At 37.3% G+C, this 19,280-nt stretch overlaps 3 protein-coding genes and 1 long non-coding RNA gene across 4 annotated transcripts; all 4 read right to left on the bottom strand.

The window, feature by feature from the left end:
* Positions 1 to 2,437: 2,437 nt before the first annotated feature.
* On the bottom strand, positions 2,438 to 2,902 carry LOC146392933 (uncharacterized). The gene is made up of 3 exons (XR_014797136.1): positions 2,786 to 2,902; positions 2,654 to 2,697; positions 2,438 to 2,575 (listed from the first exon to the last, which is right to left on the bottom strand). It is a non-coding gene; the product is annotated as an uncharacterized LOC146392933 (long non-coding RNA).
* Positions 2,903 to 3,069: 167 nt separating this feature from the next.
* LOC146392932 (signal-regulatory protein beta-2-like) lies at positions 3,070 to 4,117 on the bottom strand. Its single transcript, XM_084938310.1, has 3 exons — positions 4,058 to 4,117; positions 3,619 to 3,948; positions 3,070 to 3,437 (listed from the first exon to the last, which is right to left on the bottom strand). Exons 1-3 carry the CDS (start codon positions 4,098 to 4,100, stop codon positions 3,070 to 3,072), a joined length of 741 nt encoding a protein of 246 aa, XP_084794436.1. The 5' UTR covers positions 4,101 to 4,117.
* A 2,323-nt stretch (positions 4,118 to 6,440) lies between these two features.
* LOC146392931 (signal-regulatory protein beta-2-like) lies at positions 6,441 to 9,222 on the bottom strand. The gene is made up of 6 exons (XM_084907870.1): positions 9,152 to 9,222; positions 8,735 to 9,064; positions 8,131 to 8,478; positions 7,897 to 8,019; positions 7,776 to 7,819; positions 6,441 to 7,698 (listed from the first exon to the last, which is right to left on the bottom strand). Exons 1-6 carry the CDS (start codon positions 9,192 to 9,194, stop codon positions 7,573 to 7,575), a joined length of 1,014 nt encoding a protein of 337 aa, XP_084763996.1. The 5' UTR covers positions 9,195 to 9,222; the 3' UTR covers positions 6,441 to 7,572.
* A 4,775-nt stretch (positions 9,223 to 13,997) lies between these two features.
* LOC146392930 (uncharacterized) lies at positions 13,998 to 17,889 on the bottom strand. Its single transcript, XM_084938298.1, has 6 exons — positions 17,847 to 17,889; positions 17,385 to 17,711; positions 16,746 to 17,087; positions 16,457 to 16,585; positions 16,326 to 16,369; positions 13,998 to 14,108 (listed from the first exon to the last, which is right to left on the bottom strand). Exons 1-6 carry the CDS (start codon positions 17,887 to 17,889, stop codon positions 13,998 to 14,000), a joined length of 996 nt encoding a protein of 331 aa, XP_084794424.1.
* Between the last annotated feature and the right edge of the window lie 1,391 nt (positions 17,890 to 19,280).

The raw sequence follows: 19,280 nt of genomic DNA, 5'->3' as shown, positions 1-19,280 counted from the left end.
TTCCATTTAAATAAAGCCTGCAGACGAGCAGTGAGCGGTAGCTAACATTCTTTAATCAAAACACACAAAGAACAGATAACCAAGCTTGTGGAGAGCCTGCATGACCACGGGGCAGACAGTCAGCAGAGTCTCCCTGAGCCTAGCATGGCTCTCAGTTAAATACCTTCTCCAGGAACAAAAGGCAGTACACAGCTGTTTCACACCTTAAGGTTCACACTCCCTTGCTACCTCTCAGAGTCCTCGAAGAGACAAAAGTTTCTTCCTGTGGAGTTGTCTGCTTCCTCCAACTTCCTTACTAGACCCCCACCATTTGTCTTAATGTATGAGTGTAAGACTTGTTAAAATCCAGTGGCACCAAGGCATTATACAATAAAATATTGTGATTAATACATAAGTAAAAGAAATTCCTATACATTTCACAAGGACAGAAAGTCACCACCAGACCGTGTGCACGCTGTTAGACTGGACTTTCACAACTCTCAGTGTAGGCCACCTGTACTGCTTTCACTCATGTTGGTGCAATGAAACAAACAGTAACTGAACTAAATGCATTTTACTTTGATTCACTGCACCAACATACATGTCATTACTTAGATGTGTTTACCAAATTTCCCCTTACAAACATACTATGCCACTTATATGGAACAAAAAAAAGAAAGGATATTTCATTACAACAAGCAGAGATGGGCAGTGACGCGTTACTTGTAACGCCTTATTGTAATCTGATTACTTTTTAAAGTAACGAGTAAAGTAAGGGATTACTATCGCAAAAACGGTAATTAGATTACCGTTACTTTCCTGTAGGAACGCTGCGTTACTGCGTTACTAAAACCGTGATTTTTTTGCGAGAATGTCTCATGACAGTGACGTAAGCGAGTGCAACGTTTGCGATAACAGCTGTGTGCAGATCAACAATGGATAATATATCGAGTGCGGAAGAGAGTGTGAGCGTGCAGCGTTTAAAGCGTGGAAGTACTGACCTTACTTTGAGTTTGATTCCATAAAAAGTGACAAAAACATTAGTGTCCGTTGTGCGTGGGAAGAAAACTTCTTTTTACAGCAAAAAAAAAAAAACCCTAAACAAGCACCGAGTGCACAACGACGTAATGGGAAATTCACAGAGAAACTCGCGGATTCTTCCACTGACCGCTGCGGCTCACCTGCACCAGGGTAAACCTCCACCTACCCTACTCCTGCTTTACAGGTGAAAATAGAGCAACAGGACCGCTAGTCTTTGACTTTATTTATTTTCTGCTGTGTTTTACTTGCATCTATTTGAAAGACTGAGTGTAAACACAAAAAATATTTTATTTTATGTGCTGGAATGTGCAGAAAATAGGTTTAAATGTTAAACTAATTTCTTCAAGTCAGAGAATGTTGCATATAATTTAATTTTTACTTGATGCATAAAGTTAAAAGATTAAAACGGATAAAACAAGTTAAAAAAAAGAGACTTTTTCATTTGATTACATTTTGTATGATGGATTATGCAGAAAAAGTAGAATTGGGCTATAAGATCTATCACTTTATTACCTATTCAGGTTGTAAATCGTGTTTTTAAAAAGTAACTAAGTAACTAAGTAATTAATTACTTTTGAAAATAAGTAATCAGTAAAGTGACGGGATTACTTTTTGGGGGAAGTAATCAGTAATTAGTTACTGATTACTTTTTTCAAGTAACTTGACCAACACTGACAACAAGACTGCAAAAATTTGGTCAAAATTCCTATACAATGATGCAGAACACTTCCTTTTAACTGCTCATTGTTGCACATTTCATTGTCTTTTGTACAGATGGAAATAGCTGTTCGCTTTGTATAATGTTAAATCTACAGACTTGTATGACACGTGAGTCACCTGGCTGAATCCATCCATATTGTTCAATAAATCTGAAGCTTCTTTAACGGCGGGACATAAGACAGGAAGTAAGAAAACATGACAGAGAAAAGCAACAATCAGACCACAAATGATCACACCACGATAGGAATGTTAATCTTTTCAGTTCTTAGGTGTATATCAACACATAATAAAAAATAAAAAAAAATAAAACATCCCCAGCAGGTTTCATAATGATCTAAATGCAACTTCAGATGAACGACAAAACATATTACATTGTATCATATTTATGTTACAAAAATTAAGCTAAAATGCAGAATAAAAGACTTTGAATCCTTCCATAGGATATAGGAGGAAAAGTAGAAGCAGGTACTGAAATTGATCTTTAGCACGTTTGCTACCTCTATAGAACCAAAGACCATTGAATTTAAAGAGGGTATACTTTCTTACTATAGCTGTATGCAGAAGTAAACATTTTCATCATCAAGATGCATTTACTATAAAACACATTTAAACTCTAATATATATATAGAAAAACAGCAAAAACCCTACTATGTCTAAGCAAACATCAATTAGGTAATTTCATATCAAAGGACGGTAAATATGCCTAACCGAAGACAAAAGCCTCGGCAGCTGTGTAGATCTGCTCCTTCTTCATAGGTTTTGCATAGTTTTTTGTGCATCCATCAGCTTTCATTGTGGTAAAAACAACAACAGAAAACATCCATGTGTCCTTATTCTGGGAAAACAGAGTAAATATAATGTATTAGAAATCTCAAAATATTAGAAAAAACAAAAAGCTCAAAAAGTTCTTTACCTCTTGTTTCTTCTGATCAGTAAAATATTTCCTCTGGCTATCAGCTTGAATATAGAAGATACAGGTAACAATTAATATACATGTAAGATTTATGTGGTTCTTTTTCATAGAGAACAATGCAATTTGAATTACCTCTGCAGTGATCACTGTTTTTCTTGATCATCCAAATGAGAGCAACTATAACAATCAGACTTATAGCCAAGACAGTGCACAGTAGAAAAATTATGCTGCTGGCCGTCTGTGACCACACTCTGGTTTCTGAAACAATATTAAAAGTAAAAAATCAAGTTATGTTGGACAAAAACTAAATTGTGTTTAATATCACCTTCAGATTAGATTACTGTTAATGTAAAACCAAAGTGAGTCAATATTTAATATTCAAACTATAGACTGATGTTCTGGACTGGAGAATATTATCATTCATTAATGTGATCACAGTTACCTCGTCTGTCCAGTTTTGTTCCATTTCCAAATAATATTTCTCCACATGTGGCCACAGCACAGTAGTAAGTCCCAGAATCAGAGGAGCTGACGTTCTTAGAGAAGCGATAAACACAACTCTGCTGAGTCTCAGATCTTTTGTCACATTCATGATGTCTGTTTCCATCGGTGTATATGATGCCAGGATGAGATGTATTTGCTTCCCTGAACCAGAACACATTGTGACCTCCTGGACATGTCTTTCTGTTAGAGCTGGAGAGGACTGAACATTGAAGAGTAACAGAGTCTCCTGGATGGACTTTCTGCTTAACAAAAGTGTAGTTTGACGTTCTCTGGGTGTTTCCTGTTTAATATAAATGTGTTAACAAAGCACATTGTGAAGGATTGATGTACTGTGTCTATAAAATGTCTTTAAAATGAATTAAAATAAATTTGTATTAGTATATTAACTGTTTTCTGATCATGCTTTTGACAATTAATAAGCCGACTGAAGCAAACTCCATGAAAGAAGCGCACATCATTACCTTTTACTAACAAATACGTCCCGGTCCATTCAGTATTCTTACGCCATTCTGTGAATCCACAGTGATAGATTCCCTCGTCCTCTTGATTTGTCTTCAAAATGGTCAGGTTGGTAAAGTGTTTATTGTGATGTACCTTCAAGCTAGAGTTATTAAACTCAGGCGCAAACTCAGGTGTTGCAGATTCCCTCATTGTCCAAATTACTTTCAGAGTGTCCCCGGCACGCTGCTTGTACCAGTGGACTTCTTTACGAATGGTCTCAATCACAGGCAGTTGACATGGAATGGTTACAGTTTCCCCAAGTTGAACTGTAGTTACTGGAACAAGTGTATCTAATTTCATAGAAAACACACAGAAATCTAAAACATTAATTCACAATGATACAGGGAAACCACCAAGCAAACAGCATATATTCAAAACCAAATCAGAAAAAGTACTTACATCCTTGATGGAGAAGAAGGAGCGTAACCCATAACACGATCATCTTGACATGTCTTTTGTTATGGACTTGTAGGTATTTCACTGTTTGTAGGAGGTACTTGGACCTTTTATGTCAAACTGTTACACGGATCTGATTGGCTGATTGGTTATCACAGAATATATAGATCAGAATCACAGAATGAAGTGAACTTCCTGTCACTTTGTTTCATCCAGGTCTTTGAGGAGTAAAGCGTCTGTTGCTTAGCCATTTCGTCACTCATTTTAAGTATAATACAAGGTATTTTTCAAGTTTTTCCAGCAAGTTCTCCAATGATTAATTTGTCATTTGTTTCTACGTTCAGGCAATAATTCATTTCAGAATTTCTAAATAGACTTCTTGAGCTTCTTTCTACTTTAAAACAATAAAAAATAGAATGTTATAATGTAGGTATGTAAGTGGATTCAAGTCCTATCTGGGGACATCTTAAAGCTTTGCTTTGACTCAGTACATGTTTTTATTTTCGCTTCCTGCCTGGTTAGGTTTAGGCAGTAAAACTAGGTTAGGTTCTGCATTTGAACAGACCATTTTACACCACTAAAATGTTTTAGAAAGCTGTTTCTTATGTTAGCTGAGTTATTGTGCACTACACTTAAAAAAGCAAATTCATTTATTTTTATAGCAGTTATAGGTCCCTTTATCTGGCTGCATGGTGATGTGGTAGTCAGCGCTTTTGCCTCACAGCAAGAAGGTTCTAGGTTTGAATTGAGACCGAGGCCATTCTATGTGGAGTTTGCATATCCTCTCCGATTACACCTTACTTTCATTGTCTTAGTGGAAGAAAACAGATGGACATATCTTCCCATGCAAACTTAAACATTTTGTTCCATTTACAACGAAAAATAAAGCAAAGAGTCAGATATCCAGAGATATGGCCCACAAATAACTAAATTCACCAAATGTTAGGGAAACCTTTTTTAGGCGATTTAAAAAAATAGCTGATGGATCAGATCTTTTGTAGGTCAAGCTCTAATAATGTTATGCTTGCTCCATGAAAGGCTGTATAGCTCTAAGTTTTACGTTATAAGTAGCAACTGCTAAGATTGTGATTGCCAAAACTGATTAAAGGAGCATCTAAAAAAAAGGAAGTGACAGGTGACAATGTAGAGCAGCGACCATAAACAATCTATAAAATTTACATTTCAACATTTCAGGTGGCTGCAGCTGAAATATTTGTTGGTTACATGAAGGTAGTGGGTCTAATGTTAATGTCTCGCAAATTCAAGTAGGTGATTACAATGAGATTGAAGAATGCCATTGATTGATATGTGAGAGGGTGGTAAATGATATGTGAGAGGGTTACCTAGCTAATCGTAACTCGGATTGTCCCATAGTATGTTTTCACAAAAAAAAACCAAAACAGCTATGAAAAAGGTGTGATTTTGCACTCTCTTATTATCTTATATATATATTGGTCAACAAACTCAGTGTTGGTTCCATTTCTGTTTGTCTTCTACATACTTCAAAACAATTCTAGGTCATTTTCCCTATAGACGATCTTGCAGTGCTGTATAATTGACAGCCAGGTGGAGGAATGCCAAACATTAGAGGAATATTTTGGGGTGTGCCTTGAGAGAAATCATCTAATTCTACACAGGGATAAAATCAAAGGATTAATGTTCAACTTGAAAGAGAAGAGTACTATTATAAAGCCCTTGTCATCCTGGAACAGGATGCTGATGTCAGGGAGGAGTCCTCACCTGAATGTCCACTTCAACAACAAACTGAACTGGAAGACCAACGGAGAGGGTAAATTAAAAAAAAAAAGAAAAAAAGGCAATGAGTGGACTGCATTTTATGTAATTGTAGGATTTACTGTATCAAAAACCTAAAACTGGTCTGCCTGAAATACTTTGCGACATGTTTCATTTCTGCTTTTTATTGCACTTGATCAAAATATTAAAAGACTCGAAATCTTGTCATTTGATCTTTTTCCTTACAAAGGACAGTTACAAACTCTACATTATCAGTGACAACCCACCCAGTCTGCTTGTCAGTTACCTAAGCGGTAAGATACAGTTGCACCAGTAATGGTTGTGGTCACACTCTCTATCCTCTACCCTTACTTCAGAGCGCCACTCTCACTGTGTCACAAAACACACACTGATCTGGAGGTGTCACATAAACACACTGACCTGAAAGCTTCTTACTCAACAGAGATATATGTGCCAAAGTGACAGAAAACCCAAAAAGCAAATAAAATGCTGCATCTCAAATTCAAGACTTAAATATTTGTACAGACAGTAGAAAGATTTAGGCAATAAAAAAAAATATTTAAGAATCAATCAATCAAGGCTTTATTCGCCACGTGCAGGTTGCCCTGCAGTGAAATAGGACCCCCCCCCCCCGTCCTTACACACACAACACAGACATCACATGGGGATACAGGTCGGAGATCGGTAGCGTTACAGAAAAAAAAACACTGAAATATACACTACAATGGGAAAGTACAAGAGGAAAAAAAGAGACTTCTACTCATGCTGGGCTCCTGGGAGGACAGCATGACAACAGGAAACAAAAAAACTCCTCTGCACAAAAAAGCACATAAATGTCCACAGCACAACATTATGGAACATGTGACAAGCCACAGGGTCGGGTGGGGGTTGGTAAATGGCCTATATTTATATAGCGCTTTACTAGTCCCTAAGGACCCCAAAGCACTTTACACATCCAGTCATTCACCCACTGGTGATAGCAAGCTACATTGTAACCACAGCCACCCTGGGGCGCACTCTCAGAGGCGAGGCTGCCGGACACTGGCGCCACCGGGCCCTCTGAGGACTATGCTTAAAAGCTGGGTCCATGCCAGGAAAGCAGAGAGTTTCAAAAGACTACCATCTAAATCTTAAAAAAAAAAATCTAATTTCTGCACCCAATTTTTGCTTTTGAAAGTCATTAAAAATCCATGCTGCACAATCATTTCACCCTGGAAAAAGAACAATTCAAAGAAATAATTAAAGCCAGCACTCCTGGCTAAAAAAACTCTTACATTTTTCAAAATCTGTTGAAAAATGTTGGAATATATTGTTAAAGAAAAGCATAACATTACAACTTTGCACTAGTTTCACTTTACCTGATGTTAATGACATACATTCAAACATATCAGGTTTTCCAGTTGAACTCACCTTTTCCAGTCACTTTTTATTTTTAACAGAATGTGAAGACAGCAGGGGAATGATGCGAGCATCCATATGGTATGCACTTTAACTACTTTGACTTTTCAGTCATGGTGTAATCAGCTTCAGTAATGTCTGTTTTGCACTGATTTCTTATGTACTGGTTTCAATATAGACTTAAATGAAATGAGAAAAAAGGAATAAAAACTCATCATAAGACTGCACTAGAAATGTTGCAGTAAGCATGTGGTCACATTTTTATAGATAGAGGTATAGAACAACAACACATTATAGCTCATTCACTTTAAGCAAATATCCACAATGTTATATCACATAAAGGGATGATGGGGTGGTAAACAGATCTAATCCAGTCCAAAAGCCTTGACAGCCATGTAGATCTGCTGCCGCTTCACTGCATCCTGTCTTTTGTATTTGTCAGCCTTCATCATCATAAACACAACAGCAGAAAACATCAATATGTCCTTTTTCTGGGAAAATACAATACAAAAATATTATAAACATTAAAACTTGAAAATCTAACACACTCTACCATTAGGTACTTTACCTGTTGGCTTTTCAAATCACCAAAGTTTTTCTCCAGGACAGCAGCTTGAATATAGGACATATAAGTAATTAATGCAAATGTAAGATTCATAACATCTAGAACTCTGAATAACTCCAATTACCTTTGCAATAATCACTGTTGGTTTTCTTGATTGTGTAAGCGAGGACAGCAATAACAATCAGAACCAGGACAGGACACAGCAGAAAAATAACTGTAGTGGCACTCTGTGACCACACGCTGCACCCTGGAACAATATTAAAAATAAATATATGACAAAATTAAAGTTACGCAATCACTTATTTTTCTGATTTTCTAAACAATAGACAGAAAGAGAAGCTGATAGAGAAACTGGTACCTTGAATGTCCAGTTTAGTTCCTTTTCCATACAATATCTCCCCACATGTGGCCACAGCACAGTAGTAAGTCCCAGCATCAGAGGAGCTGATGTTCTTAGAGAAGCGATACGCACAGCTCTTTTCAGTCTCTGATCTTTTCTCACATTCATGATGTCTGTTTCCATCAGTATAGATAATACTAGGATGAGATCTATGTGATCCTTCTTTGAACCAGAACACCTCAAGACCCCCTGGACATGTCTTGTTAACTGAGACGGAGAGAACTGAACATTGGAGAGTCACTGAGTCTCCTAGACGGATGGTCTTCTCCTGAACAACGGTATAGTTTGATATCGTCTGGGTGTTTCCTTTGGAATATGAAACCGCATTAACAAATGATACTACAAAGAAAATTTGTATATATATATTTCAAATATAACTTTAGCTGTAACATTCAGTCTGATGATTACAATGAATATGCATTTGGATTTATACAGAAATTTGAGAAAAATAGATGATGTCCAACTGGGAAAGAAAAATCTTACTTAGAGATAACATTTCTTAACATTTATAAAGTGCATTTATAACATCTTAAAATTGCATGAAAGGAAATCAAATTATTACCTTTTACTAACAAATATGTCCCAGTCCATGTAGTATCTTGGAGCCACTCTGTGAACCCACAGTGATAGATTCCATCATCCTCTTGATTTGTTCTCAAAATCGTCAGGTTGCTAACATTTTTATCATAATAAGCCTTCCATCTTGAGTTATCAAATTCAGGTGCAAACCTAGGTGTTGCAGATTCCTTTAGTGTCCATATTATTTTCAGAGTGTCTCCAAGACTCTGCTTATACCAGTGGATGTCTCTGCGGCCAGTCTCAGTCTTGGGTAGAACACATGTGAAGGTTACAGGTCCCCCGAGGTGAGCTGTCGTTACTGGAACGAGTGCAGCTAAATAGAAAACGAAAATCTAAAAGTCAGACAAAGCAATACAGGAAACAGCTTACATGTGTGGAAAAAATTTGCATAAATACTTACATCCTCGATTAACAAAGAGCAGTGCAATCCATAATCTGATCATCTTGTAAAGGTCTTGTGTTATGGACTTAGGTGCTTGACTGACTGTGGGAGGCATTGAAACATGGGCCCTTTATGTCACCCTTCAAATAGATCTGATTGGTTATCTCTGAATACAGATTCAAGAGCTCTTCCTCTTACATTGGTTGCATCCACGTATTTGAAGAGCAAATTAAATGTTCCTCATTCAGTCACTCATTTAAATTATAATCTAATTCATTTTCTATTGAATGTTGTGTTTCATCATTTTTCAATTTCTGCTTGGTTAGCTTTAGCCAGTAAAACCAAGTTAGATGCTGGATTTAAACAGAGCATTTTATACTTAAAACACCTCAGAAAGTTCTGTTTTTTATGCTACCTGAGTTACTGTGCGCTGAAGACACAAGCAAAGATTTTATATGCATTTATTCATACAGATGTCAGAGGTTGCTTACTTTACAATTGGTCAGTCACATATTGCACAAATTATTCTTTTTGTGAAGTCCCACAGCTAGACTACCTCTGTATTCTTTGTAATTCTGTGAAAATATGAAAACAAATGCATAGATCATTTTTTATTAATCATATTAGATCACATAACTCCATCTTTCTAATCAGTCTAAAGTCTTCAGATGTTGGGCAGCATGGTACTTTGGTGATTAGTACTTCTGCCTCACATGAAATATGAAAATATATTGCATGCCCTCTCTGGATACTCTTGCTTCATCCTCCAATCCAAAGACATGAATGGTGTTAGGTTAATTGGTCATTCTAAATTCAGTAACATGTGTCAGTGTGATAATGAGTGGTTGTCTGTCTCTCTGTCACCCATGTAAAAGACTGGCAACCTCTCCAGGGTTTACTCCAACACTTGCCCTGTGACAGCTAGAATAGCTTCCAGCCTCCTGTCACCCTGAAGTAACTAAGTGGAAGAAAACGGATTGATGGATCTTATAGGGCTAATTTTATAATCTTGTTTATTTGTAGCAAAATCAAACAGGGTACGATTTATGGCATGGCTACCATAATCACCATACAGTGATATGGTGGCCAATATAGCCAACATGTTCAACTTGAGCCTTCACAGCAGTAAAAGCACAAACCAACAGGTGGCATGACAGTGGATATAGCCATCTTGTCAAGTGTGGCGGTGTGGATACAGGACACAAACGCAGGACTCTTTATGCAGAATTAGGGATTTTATTTACAGTGAAACAACACTGACGAAAAGTGCAACAGTCCTCTATGTGTGAGTTCCTTTTCCCCTTTTGTGCTCACTCTCCATTCCCCTGCTGTGACTTCTACTGTGTCCATGGTGAGTGGTGTTTATGTACAAAAGTGCTCAACTCCCTCCACTTGTGTCTGCAAACTCTGTAAAATAAACAAGCAATCGATGAGTACCTGCCAACTCCACTCTGAAACTCTGTCATACACTTGTTGATGACTCTCAACGATCCAGCGTCGACTGAAGCTCAGCTGTTAAATAACTCTTCACATGGGGTTGATCGGCAACAGCTAAGTGTCATTAACTTTCAGGTGTGGCTGGCTTGGCAGTGGGAAACTCCCTGAACCTGACGTCTCCATGAAACCGCTGTACCCCCCACACACACACCAGCTCGCACACGGGAAATGACGGACGGGGACATGGCTGCGGCAGGTCACTCATGCTGTAATTTGTAAAGACTGATACCGATAACTCAGACAATATTTTTAAACTGCATTGTCATATTATCTTAGTAAAAACTTGTAAATAGTTAACACATAAATGTTAGGAAAATCTGTTTCTCTAGTCTACAAAAATAATCAGATTTTTAAACCACCCAACAGCAATATGTGTATAATAATAATTGAGACAGAAAATAATCCTAACCCGATTTTTAGTAGGGGATCCTCTCAGTTATTCTATTGAGCACATTCCAATTATAAGCAGCAACTACTAAGATTTAGGTTACCAAAGGCAATTAAAGAAGCACGTGGGATGACACGACAACAAGCAGAGGAAAACACAGGCTTAAATACACAGAGGAGTAACAAGGGAAGTAGAAACACATGGGGAACACAGCTGGGAGAAATCAAACACAATGAGATGCGGAGGAAGCAAAACTGAATAAACGAACATAAGATATGAGACTATAAAAGGTAAACTGGAAACATGAGACTGGCCCAGAGACATGGACTTGACACTGAGACAAGAAGACATGACTGGGGAGACAGAGATTACAGAGAATTACAGAACACAGAGATTTTACAGTATAACAAGCTTAATCTCCCCTGCCTGAATGCTTTGCAATTTTTGCTGTTTTATAATGCACTTGATCACAATATTAAGATTACATTTTCAACTTCACTGTCACTTGAATGTTGTCATTGTGCAAAGAACCGTGATGACAAACCCAGCCTGCTTGTCCGTTACTTAAGCAGGAAGAGATGCACTAGTATACAGAGCTGAGGAGGTGGTTGTGGTTACACTCTCCATCCTCTCACTTCAGAGCACCACTCTCACAGTGCAACATAAACAAACTGACCTGGAAGCTTCTGGTGTAATTGAAACATATGTACCAATGTATGTAGTGATAGAGAAATGTTATGTGAATCATAGGAGAAAGTAAATAAACAAGCTGAGACTTCAATCTGTATATCTGTACATACAGTGGAAGATTTAGGTAAATTTACAAAGACAGAAGAAAGAAAATGTTCAATCATTTGAATGAAGAAAGAACAAAGAAAAAATATTTAAAGAGCTAGTCTAACTACACTTGCTGCTTGACGATCATACAGTTCAATCAAGTATTTACCTGCAATTTCCTGAGACAGTCCTGTGTCCAGCCTATGCTTACAAATGTAGAGACAGCTGCAAACAAGAAATGTAACAACTGAAAATATACTTTAAATAATATAAATAAAGACTGAATAAAAGCTTAGACTCTTATGTCTATCATCTCCCATGTTGTAATAAGTATTTTGTTTCTGTGCACAAAACTATTTGTACACGACGGATGCAAAGATGAAGATAAACAGAGTTGATGCACAGAAGCAGCATTGCTGTGTTTGGACTTGCAACAAAAAGGGTGCGGTTACAAAGGGACTTTTCTTCCTGTTTCTTTTTTGGTTTCAAAGAGTTGGTCTAGTAGCACTTTATGTATTTTTAAAAGAAAAGTGGAATGGCACTATAATAGTAACTACGCTTAGCTTTTACATCAATACAAGGAGCTGTTAGAGCATGTTTGAGGAAGGCACACACAGAGACCTGCTTAGTCATGCTGCAGTTCTTGATCACAGTCAGTGTCTGCAGATATAAAACAGTTACAGTTTTTGTTGTTGATTTTTTTTTAAAATACACTTTGAAAAAAATAAGCACATTAACGTAGCTGAAATGATCAGTTCTATTTGTTTTTTATAACTAGTCTGTTTAAGTGCCTTATGGCTCTTGTCTGGCATTTTATCTAGGGAGAAAGCTCACAGTGATATCTGTTCTGAGTTAACAGATTCAGTGTTTGTTCAAGAGGCAGAGAAATTGGCCATTACATTTGTCTGTCAGTGTATCTGATGAATGTGGCTTCGCTTGCTCTTTTCTTTTGACATGCAAAAGGATATTCACTGTAAACATAAGACATAAAAAGGTATAATAGAAAGACACTTATAGCTCAGATTCTAGTGTTTTTTGCTTGTTTATTTGCTTGTTTTCTTTTCTAAGCAGCAAAAATTTAACACAGTCTCAGCGACAATTCACACCAGCATCAGTGCTCTTTCAAACAGACCTACCTTAGTGGTTTTGGCTACATTTTTTATTGTGCTGCTAAGCACAATAAAAGGAACAAAACATCATGTACCCACTCCGCTAGTACCTCTTATAAGTTAATAATATATCTAATAAATCAGTGGAGTTATGCTTAGAGAAAGTTTTGAATTTATTTTGGATTTCCCAAAGGCCCACGTTTATGCACACTCAGTTAAATCTTTAATGAGTTGTGTTGAAATTTCTTCTATGCTTTTTAACTTCTTGTTAGTAATCATGATTTACTACAACTAGTATTTTCTCTTTGCCAATGTTACAACCCCTCATCTGATAAATCTCAGGGCGACACAGTGTAAAGTACCAGCAGACGTCCCACAAGCTGAGCATCCAAAGAAGATAACTTTACAAACAATGAATTTATTCATAATTAATATTTACAATAAACTTATACCATTAAGGTTAACAGAAGTGAATAATAAGCAAACTGACCAAGGCTAAAGTACAAACACAAAACTCCACGCTCTGGCCAGAAGAAAAGCGCTAAGCTATAAGTTGAAACAAAACTACAATGGCAATAATTTTTTTTTAAATCTTAGACTCATGTTAGACTATGTCATTAAAGAAAAGTATAATTCTACACACTTGCACTGATCTCATTCTACCTGCTATTAATGATATAAATTCAAACATATATGTCATTTCAGGCTATGAACTATGCAGCTTTTGGTTGCTCCACAACAAAAGTAAAAGAAAAAAAGAGAGGAGAGAGTCACTAGAAGACTGTGGACACTGCAGGTTTTCTGTCTGATTAGCATCATCAATCCTCTGTATAGGCAGAAAAAGGCCGGAGCAGCAGTCCTTTAACAGACCCTTAAAAAACAATGGGACCCCTGTTTTGTTTTGTTTTTTAAATTAAGGTTATTTTGGAGATATTTAATGATGAAGCATTAAGCTTACTTGTGATTGACTGAACATGCTATTATTAACAGGAACAGAACAAAAAAAATGAAATACAAAAAAAAAAAAAAATTAAAGTCCATTGGCTCTAAGGAAACATCCTCAGTGTTATGGGGGTAAGCGTGGGAAGCAGATCTAATCCGGTCCAAAATTCATGGAAATCTGCTGCCTCTTCACAGCCTTTATGTTCTTTTTATCTTGTATCATAGTAAAGATGACAGCAGAAAACACTGATATGTCCTTTTCCTGGGAAAAAAAAAATATTAGAAACATCAAAACCAGAAAAACTAGTAATGCACACACACTAAACAATTTTTTTACGCTTTATTCAACATTTGTACACTCTTGGTGTTCCTGGTCAAAAATGGCCAATCATTCAGTTACACCCCCTTTTGTAAGATGAACATACATATGCACTGATGCATATGCATAATGCATACACATATGAGCACATACACACACACACACACACACACACACATACATATACAGACACCTTCCCTGGCAGCCACTATGGAAACCATTGCCCAGTAGGGCCTCTCTAAAACACTAGGGAACAACTCATGTGTTGACAGCTCTCATAGACCGTTGAAACATTGTTTCAGTATCTAACTTTTTCTCATAGGTTGGGTATTTAATGCTCACAGGTCACTGTGTGACAGCATCATGCCAGGTCGATATACCCTGAGGGCGGCTCTTTATTACGTATTTGATTACTAGACAGGTGATTAGGAAAGAGGCCACGAAACTGGCAGTAAGGATGGATTAAAGGAGCAAGTGTCAGAAGCTGGAGACGGCATGGAATATAATCCAGAAGAAGAAATGACAGATGAGGAGCAATTCAGTGATGAAGAGGAAGGCCATGATGAGGCCATCGCATTTAAGTCAAAGAATGGAAACGTATCAACACCTGAGAATTAAATTGGGCCTTCAGTTGAAAAGGTCATCAGGATGACCGCAGGACCTAAAAATATGCCATATCCTGGATTGGTGATGTCAAATTCTGCTTTGAACAGAGTCCATCAAAACCATAGTGGTAAATTTGACCAACTTGGAAGGGAGACAGATTTACAAAGATAATTGGAGTGTGTCGAGCGCCATCCACGCATCTGTATCAAAAGTCCAAAGGTCACAGTGGATGTGAATCTGGTCACTTTAGGGGAGGCTGACCTTTCAGACAGTATATGTCAAGCAAACAGTTTAAATGTAGCATAAAAAAATAGACAACATGTGATGCCGGGACAAGTTAAGGCTGGAACATGCAGGTTTGTACTCGGTCACCTGCAGACGATGTTCCTGAAAGTAACTAAGTGAAGTCTGTGGAGATTGAATGGAGGTCTCAAGGGACATAATATGATCATTTCTTAATCTCCTCTCTTGGTCACAAGCCGTGTCAGACGCAAGTGCAGTTTGGGGGAAATTTCCTCCATACAAAAATAAAATATTTCTGGTCACTTTTGACAGGGAACACAGCAAGTGTTACCTTCTGTGACTGTATAAAAAAATTTCAATTGTTTCAAAGCAAATGTTCATGGTAACTTTGGCCCAAAACAGTCTGTAATGTTTCATCTGATTACTGCTTATTGTGAAAGTAATGCACAAATTATTTTTTTTAGAATATGAATTCAATTCAATTCAATTCAATTCAATTTTATTTATATAGCGCCAAATCACAACAAAAGTCGCCTCAAGGCGCTTCATAGATACAGAGAAAAACCCAACAATCATATGACCCCCTATGAGCAAGCACTTTGGCGACAGTGGGAAGGAAAAACTCCCTTTTAACAGGAAGAAACCTCCGGCTGAACCAGGCTCAGGGAGGGGCGGGGCCATCTGCTGCGACCGGTTGGGGTGAGAGAAGGAAGACAGGATAAAAGACATGCTGTGGAAGAGAGACAGAGGTTAATAACAGATATGATTCAATGCAGAGAGGTCTATTAATACATAGTGAGTGAGAAAGGTGACTGGAAAGGAAAAACTCAATGCATCATGGGAATCCCCCAGCAGCCTACGTCTATTGCAGCATAACTAAGGGAGGATTCAGGGTCACCTGGTCCAGCCCTAACTATATGCTTTAGCAAAAAGGAAAGTTTTAAGCCTAATCTTAAAAGTAGAGATAGTGTCTGTCTCCCGAATCCAAACTGGAAGCTGGTTCCACAGAAGAGGGGCCTGAAAACTGAAGGCTCTGCCTCCCATTCTACTTTTAAATACTCTAGGAACAACAAGTAGGCCTGCAGAGCGAGAGCGAAGTGCTCTAATAGGGTGATATGGTACTACAAGGTCATTAAGATAAGATGGGGCCTGATTATTTAAGACCTTGTATGTGAGGAGCAGGATTTTGAATTGGAAAAATTCAAGGCATTTGTGATGAGTCCTAATGAAAAGGTCATTTTTGACTGGGAACACAAAATTGTTTAACACAAAATAAACACAACATGACCGATGTACCATTATTTACTTTACCTGTTGTCTTTTGAAATCACCAGAGTTTTTCTCCAGGATAGTAGCTTGAATATAGAACATATAAATAATTATTAGAAATGTAACATTCATCCGTTTTGTTAACTTCACAGACAGCTATGAACTTTGATTACCTTTGCAATAATCACTGTTGGTTTTCTTGATTGTGTAAGCGAGGACAGCAATAACAATCAGAACCAAGACAGGACACAGCAGAAAAATAACTGTAGTGGCACTCTGTGACCACACGCTGCATCCTGGAACTAAATTAAAGGTAAAAAAACAACAAAAATAAATTTAAGGACAATATAAATGACAAAATTACCTTTTTTAAATGTTACCTTCTATGAAATCACCATGAACATGAAACAAAAGGCACTTATTTGTCTGATATTCTAAGAAACAGATAAATGAAACCAGTACCTTGAATTTTAGCTCCTTTTCCAAACAATATCTTCCCACATGTGGCCACAGCACAATAGTAAGTCCCTTCTTCTGAGGAGCTAATACTTTTACTGTACTGATAAACACAACTCTGCTGAGTCGCAGAGCTATTCCCACATTTATGATGTCTGTTTCCATCAGTGTAGATGATGCTAGGATGAGATGGATTTGATCCTTCTCTAAACCAGAACATACTGAGACCTCTGGAACATGTATTGTTATCAAAATTAGAGAGGAGTGAACAATGAAGAGTGACTGAGCCTCCTGGAGTTGCTATCTTCTCTTGAACAACAGAATAGTTCGATGTTCTCTGGGTGTTTCCTGTCAAAATAAATATATTAACAAATGTGATTACAAAGAACACTGAAAGAAAAATAGAACAATAGTTTTAACATATGTTAGTTAAAATGTATATTTCACTTAAGGATCACTGGAAACATTAAAAAAAAACCAAATCAAATGTATCTTAAAGGTAAATTTAATAATATTTGAAAATATTTAAATTGAAAGTTTAGTGATCTTTCTAAACATGCTCATTGATAAATTGTTTTCCTTAGTATTTATGTGATAAAGTTTTAGTTGCTGAAGCAAAATTTTATAGAAGAATCACATTATTACCTTTTACTAACAAATATGTCGCAGTCCATTTGGTATCTTGGAGCCACTCTGTGAATCCGCAGTGATACATTCCCTCGTCGTCTTGTCTTGTCCTCAAAATGGTCAGTTTGCTCAAATTCTTGTCATAATTAACATCCCATTTTGAGTTGTTGAACTCCGGTGCAAAGGCAGGTGCTGCAGAGTCCTTCACTGTCCAAATTGTTTGCAGAGTGTCTCCAGGACTCTGCTTGTACCAGTCGATTCTACGGCTGTACACGGTCTTAGGCAGGTCACATAGTAAAGTTGCAGGTTCACCGAGTTGAACTGTAGTTACTGGAATAAGTGTGTCTAATTTGAAAGAAAACATACAAAATCTAAAACATTAAGTCACAATGATGCAGGAAAGCACCAGGTAAAAGTGAACGATAAAGCCAACGTACTTATATGTTGAAAATAACGTTAATAAAATAATAAAGCACTTACATCCTCGATGAAGAAGAAGCAGTATGACCCACAACGCATTCATGTTGGTATTGTCTCTTTTTAGTGACCTTGTAGAAATTTCAGTCAGTGTAGGGGGTGACATGGACCTTTCACACCACACTGTCAAATACATCTGATTGGTTATCACAGAATAAATATTCAAGTGCAGTTCCTGTCACATGGGTCTCATCCAGGTCTTTGATGAGCAAATTGCCTTTTTCTTTATCCGGCTTCTCACTTGTTTTAAATATAACTTAAGCCTTTTGTAGTTTTTGTTAGAGACAAAAGTTTACTTCAACTTTCCCTGCAGTGTCTTAAAAGTTTACAATAGGATGTAGAGGAGCAGTTGTATGAACACACCTGACTTTCACTCAGAAGACTGAAGATTGAGTCTTATCTGGAATATTTTTGTATTTACTCACTGAGTACTGTTAAGTTTAGACAATAGCTACTTGGTGTTTTTAGAAACCAAACCTACTTAGTTGGGTAATGACTTGGATTCCCATAGTGTCACCTTGCTGGTTCTATGACTCAGTGTTTCCAGTTTTCTTATTTTTGCATTTTACTATTGTTTAGTTTCCTCATTCTTCCTGCTTTAATCATTTGTATTTCTGGTTGTGACTTCTTGTTCATTTAATCTGTTCTCATTTGTGCTTCCCTGTGTAGTCTGTTGTGTATGTTTGGTTCTGTCTCATTCTTCTGTGTTTCTCTTGTCTCTCTGCTCCAGGGTCATGCATCCAGTTCTCCATTTAGTCACATCTCCGTGTCTCAGTGTCAAGTCTGTGTCTTTGTGAATGTCTTGGTTTCCTGTTTTACTTTGACAGTCTTGCATCATTTGTTAATGTTTCCAGTTTTTCTTCCTTCCCGTCTCGTTCTGTGTGATTACTCCCAGCTGTGCTCTCCTCCTGTGTCTCATTCCCTTGTTATCTCTCGGTGTGTCCCTCTGCCTGTTGTTGCGTTGTACCTCCCTAATGCTTTGTGTTTCCTCCGTGCTTCTGGTAAATACCTAGTTTTCTGTTGCTGGTTGAGTTTTTTTTTAGTTTTCTAGTTAGAGTTTCATGTCTCTAATTTCTGGTTTAGTTTTCTTGTATTTAGTGTTGAGTTTTGTACAGCAAAATAAAGCTACATCCTTTAGTTTATCCTTCTGTGTCTCGAGTCCTGCATTCGTGTCCTACATTCTGCCTGTCACACAGCTAAACATGAAACACAGAGCATTTTACAATTTTGGAAAGGCAGTGTTCATGGCTTTTCATGGCTACCAGGATTTCCATTCTCTGACTTCTGTAAAAGCAAAAACACAGGAATACATTTTTCCATGTCATTAGAGGTTGCTTAATGTTACAATATGTTATAAGTTATAATAACATTTTACACGAATAACTTTTTTCACAAATCTTGTCTGGGGGAGGAAAATTTGCAGACACAGCTGTTTGG

This window comes from Perissodus microlepis, chromosome 2, assembly GCF_051167445.1.
Source record: "Perissodus microlepis isolate ML-2025 ecotype Zambia chromosome 2, ASM5116744v1, whole genome shotgun sequence".
NCBI lineage: Eukaryota > Metazoa > Chordata > Actinopteri > Cichliformes > Cichlidae > Perissodus > Perissodus microlepis.
This window is presented reverse-complemented; position numbering and strand designations above follow the sequence as displayed.